At 33.4% G+C, this 15,000-nt stretch overlaps 2 protein-coding genes across 2 annotated transcripts in view; one reads left to right on the forward strand and one right to left on the reverse strand.

The window, feature by feature from the left end:
- LOC125649753 (NHP2-like protein 1) overlaps positions 1-2,323 on the reverse strand; it is a 6,969-nt gene extending 4,646 nt beyond the window's left edge. The window contains exon 1 of the mRNA XM_048877488.2: positions 2,173-2,323. Coding sequence (XP_048733445.1) covers positions 2,173-2,175 — 3 coding nt within the window. The 5' untranslated portion in view covers positions 2,176-2,323. The remainder of the gene's footprint in view (positions 1-2,172) is intronic.
- An 89-nt stretch (positions 2,324-2,412) lies between these two features.
- Positions 2,413-15,000, forward strand: part of LOC125649762 (meiotic recombination protein DMC1/LIM15 homolog) — a 17,830-nt gene continuing 5,242 nt past the window's right edge. The window contains exons 1-12 of the mRNA XM_056162147.1: positions 2,413-2,505; positions 2,623-2,862; positions 4,106-4,150; positions 9,052-9,102; positions 9,227-9,322; positions 9,448-9,530; positions 10,654-10,748; positions 10,834-10,906; positions 11,261-11,352; positions 11,526-11,599; positions 11,724-11,838; positions 12,894-12,954. Of these exons, the coding sequence (XP_056018122.1) occupies positions 2,809-2,862; positions 4,106-4,150; positions 9,052-9,102; positions 9,227-9,322; positions 9,448-9,530; positions 10,654-10,748; positions 10,834-10,906; positions 11,261-11,352; positions 11,526-11,599; positions 11,724-11,838; positions 12,894-12,954 (839 nt within the window). The 5' untranslated portion in view covers positions 2,413-2,505; positions 2,623-2,808. The remainder of the gene's footprint in view (positions 2,506-2,622; positions 2,863-4,105; positions 4,151-9,051; positions 9,103-9,226; positions 9,323-9,447; positions 9,531-10,653; positions 10,749-10,833; positions 10,907-11,260; positions 11,353-11,525; positions 11,600-11,723; positions 11,839-12,893; positions 12,955-15,000) is intronic.

Consider the following 15,000-nt stretch of genomic DNA (forward strand, 5'->3'; position numbering starts at 1 on the left):
CACCCAAGCGTATTTCATAATCACAACCATCCGATAAAAAACCCCCCAAAAAACCTGTCGTACGAGGAGAAAAGAGCGAAAATTCATGCCCCATTGGACCGAGGGTAGGCCTTGGCTAACATTTGATTCTGGAGAAAACAAAATGTTTTGTATGCGGTGTATACAAAACAAAGTTGAACATGAGCTGCTGATGTATCTGCGAGATTAATATGTTGAAAAATAAAATAAGACAATCCTTTTAATGTCAGTTGTTCTCTAACTATGATCATCTTGACATGTATTTTCCTACAGTAGAACATGCATGTATCTATAGTGTAGAATCAGCAAATGACATGTGGTCAAATTAGAAAAAAACATTTTGGGCCTGTAAAATATTGTTCGGGCTTGCACAATTATTATACTGGGAGGCCCGAAGGGCCTGTGCTTTACAAAGTTTTTCGTGAAGACTGAAATAGTTACACATAAAATTTCATGAAGACTGGTTACGATTTGAAGTAGTTGTGGTCAAAAAACTATCCTGTACTGGTCGCGAACTATAAATAACGAGTAGCGATATTGACTATTCTCATACCATTAAAACATAAAGCTTATGATGTATGATTGATATACAATGTATAGATGCAAGAAAAAATGAAAACGTTAATTAACAGAATATTACAATAGATTATCATTAATGATATTCAAATTGCCCAAGGCATATGCAATAAACCAGTCTCCAAACTTAGCCACTGGCTGGAAGCCAAGTCAAGTACAACTATCAGAGTTGGGCTTGTAAAATTACCAATCATACAAATCCGTCTGGCATGTGCTTTTCATCAATATCATAGAATTTCTATTAAAATTATGTTACCAATACCCTATTATATTGAAATGGAGTGAATCAACAGTAAAATAGTGTTCTTACTCCACTTGAACTAATTTTAACTAAACCCTATAATAGATTTAATGTAATTCTGAGGAAATTTCAACACTGAGTAAACTAATACTAATTATGTGTTTGACTTTAAAAAGGCCAGTGAATTTCTCTTTAATCTAGTAAACAGTCCAGATGAAGAGACCCGAATGGCCAGTGCTCAAAACAGTTCTTCATTTAATAAGACTGATAAACTCTTCTGAGAAAAATCTTGGCTGAGATTCGTTCTGCTTGATATTTTCACCGAGGCCTTCACTCCAGTGGCATCTATCAAAATATCCAGCCAAACCAAATCTCTGCTGAAATTATTCCAAGAATGGCTTTGGAATCAAATGTGCATGAAATATATTATTGATTGATTGTATTTTGTTTAACGTCTCTCGAGAATTTTTCACTCAGGCCAAAATAAAAAATATGTTTGTTTCAGGTCGCCTGACCGACCCTAAATATATTTACCGACCCTATTAATTTTTTTCAATTTTCCGATTTCAATTTATCGATGTCCGAACTATTACCCGAAATGCCAAGACATTTATTGTAAATGTATATATGTATATATATATATATATATATATCAAAATATCACATACTGTGTATTTTGTCAATTAAACATTGTGCTCTGAACACTTTTTTTATCTATTAAACACATTGTAGAACAACTCCTGACCTTCCGCAAGCGGGGCGATGAAAGATACTAGATAAATTTAGATTCTACATGTTCATTAACACTTTGAAAAGTTTTACTACTCCTCTAACTCGTAACCAATCTTCATTATCATAAAATTGACATGGAGGGAATGAGGTAGGTTTCGTCCCCTTAAGCGATAATTTCGGTCATTTCTTGGTAATTTCAGTGAATGGTAGTAATTTTTGTCATTCTAAATACCGAAAACTTTTCTTTAAAAAATTGCAATATGAGCTTCATTGGTAGTATTTCTGCCCATTTCTCACATATTTCTGCTCGATTGGTGAAATTGCCGACTTGATAGATATGGACTATACCAAAATATGCCGTTGCGGCATTAGTTCAAAATATATTCTCTCATTATAAAGTGTCCATACGTTAATGTTAAAACATTTTTTAACTAATAGTTTCATGGAAGTAATAGACCTAATCTTCATTCATCAAGTAGAAATTATAGTGCATGGGTACGTGGGTCAGCTCAGAGTCAGATTCAAGCGCGCAGCGTTTGCAATTTGCCACGAGAGCTGGCAATTTGAGAAAAAGCGGTGTCAATGAACTAATGATATGAACTTACCATTTTGTAATTTTATCTTTTCACAGAATTATGACAAAAATGATAAAAAACGCTGCCCTCTCTGCGAATTTCGCTTCACTGAGGTCCTCGTGGTTATGTCGTTTTTATTTTGTGAATGTCGGTCTCAGTCTTTACAAGACTGTGGATAACTTGCATAGACATAAACGTTTAAGAGACGGGAACGCGCACTGTTTAGGAACGATAACTCTAATGTTATAAATTTCATAAATAAGCAAAGGGAAGATAATGCTATGAAATGCTATGCGAGCAGACGATTTTTTTGCTGAGGGTTTCTCAAGAAAAAAAAAAAAAATACAAGTATATAATTCTCAGGTAAGAATGAATTGCGGAAGAAGATATGGAGCTGTTGTTTTTCTTTTCTCTAACTATTCTGAAACACATGCTAGCAGTAGCACCATTTTGAATTCTTAATTTTTCTTTTTTTGATAGACTACAGACATATTCGTTCACACAGTACTGTACTCCACTACATGTATACATGTGCAAGTTTTGTGAACTATAACATTTTATACTTTCCCACGAATCCTATTGTACACTAAACTATAAGTATTAAAACTTTTTCTGTAACTAGACTATAAGTGGTGTACTAAAATTTGCAAGTTCTAAAAACTGCACATGGAAGCAGAAGATCAAGTGGTAGCTGAGGAAGTGGTCAGTGAAGATGAGGAGGTAAGACTGGTTTCTTGGACGGTCATTTAAAAAATCGTATAAGTACATGTCTAATATAGACAGACTTCTACTTAAAGACTGGTTGTAACATTTTCATAAAATCAGGTAGGCTAGTAAAGTAAATGGTAAATGAGTACAGTAAATGGCCTTAAGTGAGACATCATTTCACTTTTTCACTAGCACTAGGCCTATATATTTCATTGAAATATGCCTCTTTGAAAAATACTATTGCAACGTTATTTGTAGCTCATTTTTAAAGGGACTGATTCACGATCTCCCCCCCCCCCCCCCCCCTCCCCATTTTGTTTTTCACTTTAAATGATCAAAATCTATAGTCTGATATGTTAAGAAGGTTTCACAAAAAAATTAAGGTTATTCATCATGACAGAGGCTCATTATAGAGAGTTTATTATTAGTTTTGAAAACAAAGATGGAGGTGTGTTATTGTTTACGAAGTTTTCAAATATATATAGATCTATATGTATGTATGTATATATCACATCCCAAGTGTACTATATGTGAAATGTGTCATTTAAAAGTAAAAATTTGTGAATGTAATAAATGAAAATGCTTTAAATTATAAAATTAACGTTTCCCTGGTTTGTTTGTTGACATAAAAAGATTTGAGTCTTTATTTATATAACACAGAATCAAAGCTGAAATATTGTTCTTATTATTGCATTCAGACGGTCCAAATTTTGGTTGTCAACATTAAATGAGTTATATTCTTAATTTTTAACGTAAAAAATGAAAAAAATATTTCTTTCGAAAAACGTGATCCAGTCCCCATGATATCGTAAAATGCAGAATTCTTTGTAGTTTCTTCACAAAATTTCAAAATAAGTTTATCTGTAGGCGTTGTGGTCATAATCACCTATCAAATGCGAAATTGAAATTTTACGGCACAAATTTGGTAATAAATTGTAGTATTTTGAGGTTAAAATTTTTGCCTTGCTGATTTCATAAATTATTTTCAATGATCAATGCATCACAATTTGTATCGCGTTCTAAAATTAGAAAAGAAAACTTGAACAATTTTGCAAAAATATGGAAATCAGATTGATATTGACCTCACATTAAGTGTTTATAAAAATGGACTTTTCAATGAAATATATAGTGAAAAAATGAAATGATGACTCACTTATGGCCATATACTGTAGGCTTATAGTCAATTTCATATGATAGGCCTATATATTAATGATATTCTTTTCTTTTATTCCATGATATTTGCTCTATATTGTAGGAATCGTTATTTCAAGACATAGAACTCCTCCAGAACCACGGAATAGTGAGTATTCTATTACCCAATGGCGGTGCCAGTTCTATATAGAATGTTGGAATTACTGTCTAGGTTGTTGGGAAGGGGGGGGGGGGGGGGGGGAATAACCGCAAAGCCGTCAAGACAGTGATTCCTTCTTGTACATGTAATTTGCAAATAAAGATAATAAATGGTGATATATCAATACTGCCTAATGGAAATTGATTCGTAGCTTCCGCCCACTGACCTTTCATTTCACATGACCTGAGATTTACAGCCACTTGTAAGATGTTGGGGAATTAACACATTGGACCTTCAAAAAGCTACATGTACGTTAGTATTGTAGGTTAACTGACAATGGGATGATTAGGCTTAAATGAAAAATTGATGCCCTCCCATTCGTGATTGAAATGGGTACAAATTTAGATATTGTAAGTCATTTACTTTTAAAGAAAAACGAGTTTTAAAACATGCAAGTTATCCATTGAAAATGAAATACATTTTGTACTTTTCTGCTCATTTTTTCGCTATATCGTACTCCAGTGTTGATCCAATGAGAGAAATTTTTGGAAATAGAATAAATTAACGACAGTGATTTTCACCCTTTCCAGTCTATCGTCCAACATCAGAACCCCTGTTTCATTTGAACTATTCCGTCGAATTCAATTGATTTCATATGAAATCACCTTGTGTAAATTTATTTGAAAACTCATAGCTAATCTCCCTAAACCAACTCCAGATCACTGCAGATTTTGTGACGTCATCTTTCTAGATATTTTCAAACACATTACATGTTCCTGCTCATTGGCCGTAACTCCTGGTTGGATGCATCGTCGGATATCCACGGCTGATCGATGAGCAGAAGACGAGATCAGCCGTGGGTATCCGAGGATGGTTGGATGAAATTTCAAATCTCGATTTATTCCTCTCTGCTGAACTGTGTGCTATGAGCTATGATGAAATGTTTCTTTTTCTCTTATGACGCAATTCTTTTACATGGGTTCCAGAGACAGACATAAGATCTCTTCAACTCTTTAACTTTCGCTATATATGAAACGCATCTACATGCTACAACCGGGCTTTCAAATCTATTACATAGTGTCAGTAATATAAAGCAAAAATGTAAACTTCATCCATAACTACATCAATTTGTAAATACTTTTTTCTCTTTCTTTCTTTTTCTTTTTATTGTATTCCATTTTTGTTCTTCTCTCTGTCATTTGTATGACATGATTTAGTATTCTGTTATGTGTGTTTTAGGTATTATTCATAACTGTGTGCATTTCTTGTACATTTGAATATAATTACATTATCCTTGTGCATTTGAATATAATTACATAATCCTCACATGAGGGAAATAAAGTATGAATGAATACACTGTCTTGAATTGAAAAATACAGTCATTTGCTCTTTATGTAATTCTAAGGCACGTTATCTCGCATGTACAAGAACAAGCCTTGGTTCATATTTAATTTGTAATTCTGGAACATTTTGGAACAGAATACTCAAAAAGGGAATTATATGTAGCCAAGCTACATGATTCTTTCATGGACTGCTACTTATGTTAAACAAGATTAGAAATGTTAATATCGAATGAACATTCATTTCGTTTGGATATTTATTGATATTACAACGTTAGTTTAAACAACATTTTTATTCAGAAATACGTTGATATTCATGTTTACAAACTATGCATTATAAAGTTGAGAAACGAGCCAAAAGGTTTATGATATTAATAAAATAAAACGGTTTAGATGTAAATCAATATGACAATCTACTAATTTTGTCTATATGATTTTCATCAATGATTGTGTTTTTATGTGCATTTGGACGAGTATCTAAATTATTTTCCCTAGTTTTAATGAATGAAAATCATTTTTTTTTTTTAAAAAGTAATGTACATTGCATACATTCGATAGGACCATTATCTACAATCAGTTGCATAAATCTTAGTCTGATTCGCTCTAACACTATCGGGTGCATAAAATTAGTGAGACATTTACGATTCATGAAAAGTTAAAGAATGATTATTTTTCAAATATCAACGTTTCTATCAATACACAGCCATTGTTCAGCATGTTGAATTCACCTTTGATTCTACGTAAGAATTTTGAATTGTTTCAATTTTCAAAACCAACCCATCTTTTAGCGACGTTTCAATGTTGAAGCGTGTTGCTAGGATCCGTTTCAACTTTTCAAACTATTATAGTAATATGATGTACACAACAGTTTAGATTACGAATCGCCAATGCAAAATAATGTTTAACGTTCATGTTGATGCTAGAAATGAAAGCACACATATACTTAATTAAGAAATAAAGTTCCCGTTTTCGTGGATGTTGCAAGATAACCTTGAAGGTCGAGAAATGTAATATAAAAACCGACATCGAGACCGAGGAGGTTATCCTGCGCCATCCACGAAAAGAAGAATTTTATATCTATTTCAATAGGGCTCAGAAATATATATACCTATAGTCCTATACAGCTATATACGAATTAGGTCACTTCATGACGTCATGACAGTTTTCGAGACGGACTAGGCCTACATGTTTGTTTGGGGTTTTTTCCTATATGTGATGTGGTAGGATATACTTACGTTGGTAAATCTAGGATACGCAATATTTTTTTGTTTTTGTTTCTGGGGTTTCTCTTCTGCCAAATAATGATACATGTATTTTCTATTTAAAGTGATCGATTTCCATGACTAAACCAATAACTGACTTCATGCATTCAACTTTGATGGCTTTATATAACACCCCCGTTTTGGTTTTTTTTTGCTGTTGTTGGTACCATTCTTTGTTGAAACTTGACAGCAGTGAGATGTAATACATCTCTTTGGTCCCCGCTGTAGTAATTAATCTTAAGGTCAAAGTTCAATGTTAAAGGTCACTAACCATGGAACGTGACTTTGAACGACATATTATGTCGTGCGTATGAGATATGTCGTGCGCACAAGATATTATTTTTCGACAAAAAAAGTATTGCCTGTCCTAAATATACCACCGTATATACTAGATCTATTTTTAAAAATATTTCAAGTATTTAGTTTGATGTTGACGGATTATATCAACTGCTTGGAATACACAGTCCAAGAAAACTACACATACAATGAAGAGGGTTAACTTGTCTGTGCATCACCATGTTTGTTCACTTGTGTATCGATCTCGGAGTTCAGACGATTGGTTTATATTGAATGACTAATATTCTTCAATCGTTTATTTGTTTTGAACAAATATTGATTTTTTTTTTTTTTTGATGATTATAAAATTGAATTATCAATATCGATTTTATTGTTGTATTAGCAAAACACGAAGCACAAGTGAGATGACACATCATGTGTATCAATTTTCTCTCAATCAGTTATTACATATGAAGGTATATCGCAGAATAAGGACTGCGGCATTCCTTTGATATTCGCAATAACAGGGTAGAATACATAATAGTCACTTATGAAAATATTTATCATGTTTTCTGCCATTGAGTTTAGACATGTTCAACAATTATGGATCGCCAAATTAACATAAACTCAAATAATTGAAGATATCTTTAATTATTTGAAGATATCATCAATTCAATTGTTGCTCTCTTTAATTGAATTAATGCGCGCATTAAATCAATTATTGCTCTCATCAAATGAATTAATGCGCGCTTCAATTCAATTATTGCTCTCATCAATTGAATTAATGAGAGCATCAATTTAATAGAAATATTGCTCGCAATGATTAATTTAGAGCTCGGTTTAAATAATTTGATGATCTCTTTAATTCAATTGAAGATATCTTTAAATCATTTACAATGCTTTTGTATAAGGAATTAATGCGCGCATCAATTCTTTTAAAGAGAGCAACAATTCAATTAAAGATATCATTAATTCAATTGTGGATATGTTGAATTGAAGATATCTTTAATTATATAGTTGCTCTCTCTAAAAGAATGATTGCTCTCTTCAAATGAATTAAAGATATCATTAATTCAATTGAAGAGAGCAATAATTGAACTAATGCGCGCATCAAATCAATTATTGCTCTCATCAAATGAATTAATGCACGCATCAATTCAATTATTGCTCTCATCAATTGATTTAATGCCCGCATTATATCAATTATTGCTCTCTTCAATTGAATTGTAGCGCGCATCAATTCAATTGTTGATATCATTAATTCATTTGAAGAGATCATTAATTCAATTGAAGCGCGCATCAATTCAGTTGAAGAATTAATGCTATCATCAATTCAATTAATGCGCGCAATAATTCAGAATTGAAGATATCATTAATTATTTGAAGAGATCTTTAATTCAATTGTTGCGCGCATCAAATGAATTGATGATATCTTCAAATAATTGAAGATATCTTCAATTATTTGAGTTTATGTTAATTTGGCGCTCCATAAACAATACGCTGTTTCAAATTTTAATCGTAGTTAATATTTGTTAATTGTACTGCAGTTTGATATCATAATGGTTTACTATCCTTATACTATACTGTATACCTCGCATGCAACTCATATTCATTTCATTCTGTTTTTAGACCTTGCTATTCAAATTTTACTCTGTATCTGTACATGTAGCTGCAATCATGCTCGTGTTTTCATGATACAGACATTCTACACGTGACATTCAACAACCTGTAACAGCTAGGCTTGTTTTAGTCTAGTGTGATTGGTGGTTAGCAATGTCTTCACGGGACATTCGTGGCCATGCAATTGTCTTTAGATTAAGATATATTTTTTTTCGAGAGAAAAAATTGGTAGATTTTAATGTAGTGATGTTTACCCATGCAGCGTCAAAATTCTCCCAGATAGATTCGAGATATATGTACATGTGATTGTACAACAGTACAAGTATTCGAAATATGGTCATATGTCGTGTGTTAGACTTTATCGCTTGTTCGAGTAATATGCATTTTCATGGTGTTATAACTGTCTTTGTAGAATGTTGCTGATATCAAGAAGTTAAAACAGTCCGGAATATGTACGATAAAGGTGACTATATATACTTTTCGAATTACTTTAGAAGTTTAATACAACATTATACATTTTTGCCACTAGTCAATCTCGGCTGAAAAAGCAAATAAAGTATATTTTATTTTTTATTATGTGAATCAAGGGTGTGCAAATGACGACGAAGAAAAAACTTTGCACAATAAAAGGAATATCGGAAGCAAAAATGGAAAAGATCAAAGAGGCATCCAATAAACTATGTGTAAGTGGATGCCAGTCAGGAAAGGAAAGGCTGATTTTAAAGTACATGTACATTATTTTATTTCTCGGATTATCCTTTCTTCACAATACACGTAAAAACAAGGCTTTGTGTCACTAATTTTCCAGGACCCCGGTTTCCTGACTGCTTTGGAATATGCCGATAAAAGAAAGCAAGTGTTCCGTATATCTACAGGGAGCCAAGAACTGGAGTAAGTATGCCTCTCAACCTGAACAGGTATGATGAATTTCAATGTTTCATAAAATCACGGAAAGTCCACAGTTTTATACAATCAAAGATTTCTTTTATTGTTGGTTGATTTTTAGCTCACCTGAGCCATATATTCACGTGAATTTTCTTATTCAAATTAATGTTGTCTGTTACACAACTTTTTAAATTTTTGACTTCTATTTGGCCAATATCAACCGAAAATTGGCACTAAATGTTGACTTTGGGTGCAGGGACCAAAGTTGGACACGTCACTTTCCATCTGCGAAATAATGTGAAAATGATGAGAGGGGGTTATCTAAAATGATGTCAAGAATTGCACAGTCCAAAACTACAAAATTTGCTAGATAGCATTCTTGTATGGCGTAGATTCAAGTTTGTTCAAACCAATCGTGACCCCTTGGAGTCACTATAGGGCTACAATAGGTGTTCAAAGTATATGTATTACATATTTTTTTCTCAAGAACAACATTATCGTAACTTGTCAATACAATATGCAAGCATCTTGATGTATAGTTTATAATCAAGTTTCTGCAAGCCGTGACCACAGGACCTAGCTGGCAATAAATTTTAAAAAAAAATAAATCATTATGAATTAGAAGGAGAAAAATCGATTTTGAAAGAACAAAAGGGCTACAGTTAGTGAAAATGATATGCAGTTATTATTCTGTGCTATAAAGTCATTTTTATTCAAAATTCATTTGACTGGAATGGGCGCTCTGACATGGAGCGGTCAAATTCTTAAATGAAGAAGGTTCAACACTAAAATTTGGCTGAATAGTATACTATTGCATGCATCATTTTGTCCCCCCCCCCCCCTCCCGGTCTTCCACAGCGTGGAGAACCAAGAAACATTTACAGAGGAAATGCTTTAAGATTTAGTCTCATCAACAGCAAGGCAAATCAAAGCATCTAGTAACGACTGTTGTGTTGATTATGAAAAAAATTGTATGCAAGCATCCTGAGACGCAATATTGTAGTTGCCCAACAGCAAATGCTGAATTATTGTCGGACAGTATTCCAAGCTCTGAATCCCAACTCTATGTGAGCAATGCGACTCCGGTAAGCGTTGCAGTCTATATACTTATTCTTTTTTAAAATTTTAGCAAGTTACTTGGCGGGGGAATAGAAAGCATGGGAATTACCGAGGCCTTTGGCGAATTCAGAACGGGAAAAACCCAACTGTCGCACACTCTCTGTGGTAAGTAAGAAAAATACTACTGTAGTGTTTGTTTGGTATAACATATGGCTTACTAAGTACGTGTACTTCTTAATCTGCTTTTCAGTAACGACACAGTTACCAGGCGCAAATGGTTACACTGGAGGCAAAGTTGTCTTTATCGACACAGAGAACACATTGTATCCTTTATCAACATTGTTTTGATAGCATGAGGGCCAATGCTATCATCATTCTGACTATTGACTGCTGAACGTATTCATTCTCTTTTATAAGGACACAAGATTTCATGAATGTGTTGCTTCTGTGTGTCCCCCCCCCCCCCTTACTCTGAAGGAATAAAGTGTTTTCAGTGTTATGTTGTCTGCACTGTCCACTCAATTGTCATGTCGCCTACAAAGCATTACGTACATTAAAGGAATTAAATTTCATCTTTTTAAAATATATGAGGCATGAACTACGGCGCTTCACGCCAGCATACGTGTTAGAAAATTAATTTGTGTTCTGTGTTGAATATATTTCCTAAGTATGAACAGTCGGCCAGATAGACTCAGAACTATTGCTGATCGTTTCAATTTGGACCAAAACGCTGTGCTAGACAATGTTTTATATGCTAGAGCATACACAAGTAAGTATAAAGTGTCATCATGTAAAACATGCAAAAACATTTGATATTGAATAACAATCTTAATTTTACAAAAATGCTTGATATTTTTTATCTTTTTTATTTATTTATTTTTTTTTATTCAATTTTTCTGGACAGGAAACTATATATAATCATCAAATGTAATTTTCTTACAGGCGAACACCAATACGAACTGATGGATTTTGTGGCTGCAAAATTTTACGAAGAATCTGGAGTGTTCAAACTTCTTGTAATCTAATTTTTAATTATTTTTTATTTTTATCAATTTAGAGGTTTTCATTGAATTACTGACTACTTTTTATTCTGACAATGTACTTCATGAAATGCATTTTTTTTTTGTTTACCCAATACAGATAGTAGACTCCATAATGGCACTGTTTCGAGTTGATTTTAGTGGTCGCGGAGAATTAGCAGATCGGCAGCAAAAACTGGGACAGATGTTGTCTAGGCTACAAAAAATAGCAGAAGGTAACAAGTACATTCAGTGACCATACCCCAATGTACACATGTACTTATATTTGCATTCACTGAATCTTCTCTTATATTTCTATTGAAATTGACCTTGCTTTTATCTGCGGCAACGTGACGAATGAGTCAACCATATGCTATTTTAGTACTTTTAAAAATCTAGTTTATATTTTAAAACAATACATAAAAGTATAAATATTAACAATAAACTGTCTTTCTTTGTTGTTTTATCGGGTGATGAAGGTAGCAATCATTGCAAAAATAAAATAAAATACATAACCCGCTTTTGTTGGTCATAATTTTTTTTCTGCAATGCTAGCTACCTTCATCACCCGATGAAACAACAAAGAAAGCATTTTATTGTTTAATAACATTTTCAGAACTGCAACCGTTCTCATCCATGTTGGTCATCTATGGAGTGACAAATCAAACTAAACTCAAATTATTATCTATTTGATGCGCGCAACAATTCAATCAAACATCTCTTCAAATAATATCCTCGATTTTGAATTATTGCGCGGATTTAAAAATCTACAAATGAATTCAATTGATGATATCAACAATTGAATTGATGCGCACAACAATTCCATTGAAAAGAACAATAATTCAATTAATGCACGGATCAATTCAATTAGTGCGCAATTGAATTGTAGCTACATCATTTCAATTAATGCGCAGATATTTGATTTATTGCTCTCTTCAATTGAATTAATTATATCATTAATTCAATTAATGCGCCCAATAATTCTTTTAGAGAGAGCAATTATGAAATTTCAGATGGCACTTACGGCTGTATAAGGATTCCTTGTACCTACACGGGACCTCCGCTTTGGGTGCTGGGATTAATAATCAAACCCAGGCCTCTTGTATGCAAAGCGAGAGCCCAAACCATTACAGCGCAGTACATTTACAGTATTATATGCAAAAGCCTCTCTAAACGGAATCTGGCCTGCTAGTTTTGGTTGATGATGATATGATATTTTAGATTGGAGTGGTATCTAATCTTCACATGTTATCATAGGTATTTGTAAACATGATTTTTTTTCTTTTCTCAGAGTACAATGTTGCTGTTTTTGTAACGAATCAGATGACGGCAGATCCTGGGGCAACAATGTCGTATGTATACTTCCCATTATGTTTAGTCTCAATTTTTATGGCAAGTATTTTCGCTATTCAACGAAAATGGGATAGAGAACACTGTGTAAATGTAAAATTCATATGTAATTGAGCTCTAAATTCCTCTCCGTTTTTAGCTCACCTGAGCTGAAAGCTTAAGTGAGCTTTTCTGATCACCCGGTGTCAGTCTGTCCATAAACTTCACATTTTCGACTTCTTCTCCGGAACCACTGGGCCAATTTCAACCAAACTTGGCAAAAGGCATTCTTGGGTGAAGGGGATTCAACTTTGTTCGAAAGAAGGGCAACGCTATTCTCCAAGGAGAGATAATCACGAAAATGTAAAAATAGGATGGAATCATTAAAAAATCTTCAAGAATATAAAACTTATACGGTACCAATTTTGATGCACCAGATGCGCATTTCGACAAATAATGTCTCTTCAGTGATGCTCAACCGAAATGTTTGAAATCCGAAATAACAATGAAGTTTTAGAGCTATTATAGGGGAAAACAGTGTGCCAAAAAAGTGAAGTCAAATTCGTCGAAGGATGAGAGCTATGCGTGAGGGAGATAATCCTTAATTTTGAATGAATTTCTAAATTTTATAACAGCAATTAAATATACATCCGTATTTTCAAGCTAGTAACACCAATGGGCCAAGAAAGTTGAAATTTACATGAAAGCTTCCTGACATAGTGCAAATTCAAGACAATTCAAATCCCGAGGGGTGGAGTAGGATGGGGCCACAATAGGGGATCAATGTTTTACATGTATATTGGGAAAATCTTTAAAAATCAATATATGCACCCAGGGGTGCATGAGCCGAGTTGCATGGGATACATTGTAAAGTCAGGAATGATGTGGCATATTTATAATTGTGAAGATAGTATAGTATATGAGCAAAGCATGCAAAGAATTGCTACAGTAGAAAAAAATTACCTGATTTATATATGTCCATCATTATATTCATGTACATAACACTTCTTTCTAAATTGGGTAGATTCCTTCACAGAAGTAATAGACTGGAGTTAATCCATTATGTCATCCAAATTCTGAAGTAACATACTAGTACGCGATTTCTTTTTCTTTTATTCTCGGTTGACATTTCGGCTGATTTCCCGAAAATCAATAGTCTTCCCTACCTAGTATCAACAATCTAGTTTGACCTTTAATCTATTTTCTCCAAAATCTATTGTGGTCTTCCTTACCTGATACCTTACCCACCCAACAATACCTCCAAATTTCAATTGATTCAGATTTAAACTTTCAGAGTTATCATGCAGATCCAGATATTTCTAAAATTTTCAATCTTTTTTCAGGACTGTGACCTTGACCTTTTTTCTCCAAAATCAATAGGGGGTCTTCCTAACCTGCTATCCAACAATATAACCAAGTTTCATTTGATTCAGTTTTTAACTTTTCGAGTTACTGTCCAGAAACCATATTTGTCTGAAGTTTTCAATCTATTTTCGGTTACTGTGACTTTGACCTTTTTTCTCCAAAATCAATAGGGGCCTTGCTTTGGTGGTATCCAACAATATTTCCAAGTTTCATTTCATTCAAATTAAAAAAAATTCGAGTTATCCTCCTGAAACCAAATTTTTTTTAAAATTTTAAATTATTTTCGGTCACTGTGACCTTGACCTTTGACCTATTTTCTCCAAAATCAATAGGGGTTTTTCTTACCTGGTAAATAACAATATCGTCAAGTATCATTTGATTCGGATATAAAAATTTTGAGTTATCATCTGGAACCAAATTTTTCTGAAATTTTAATTCTATTTTCGGTCACTGTGACCTTGACCTTTCACCATTTTTCTCCAAAATTAATAGGGGTCTTCCTTACCTGGTATCCAACAATATATCAAAGTTTCATTTGATTAGATTGTAAACTTTTCGAGTTATCATCCGGAAACCAATTGTTGATGCCCACCCGCCCGCCCGCATCACCAAACCAATAGCCGAGTTAAACTTCGTTGCAACTCGTCTAAAAATCTTATTCTCAAAAGCCACTGGGCCAGAAAAGTTTAAATTTACATGAAAGC

The sequence above is a fragment of the Ostrea edulis genome, chromosome 4 (assembly GCF_947568905.1).
Source record: "Ostrea edulis chromosome 4, xbOstEdul1.1, whole genome shotgun sequence".
NCBI classification, from domain to species: domain Eukaryota; kingdom Metazoa; phylum Mollusca; class Bivalvia; order Ostreida; family Ostreidae; genus Ostrea; species Ostrea edulis.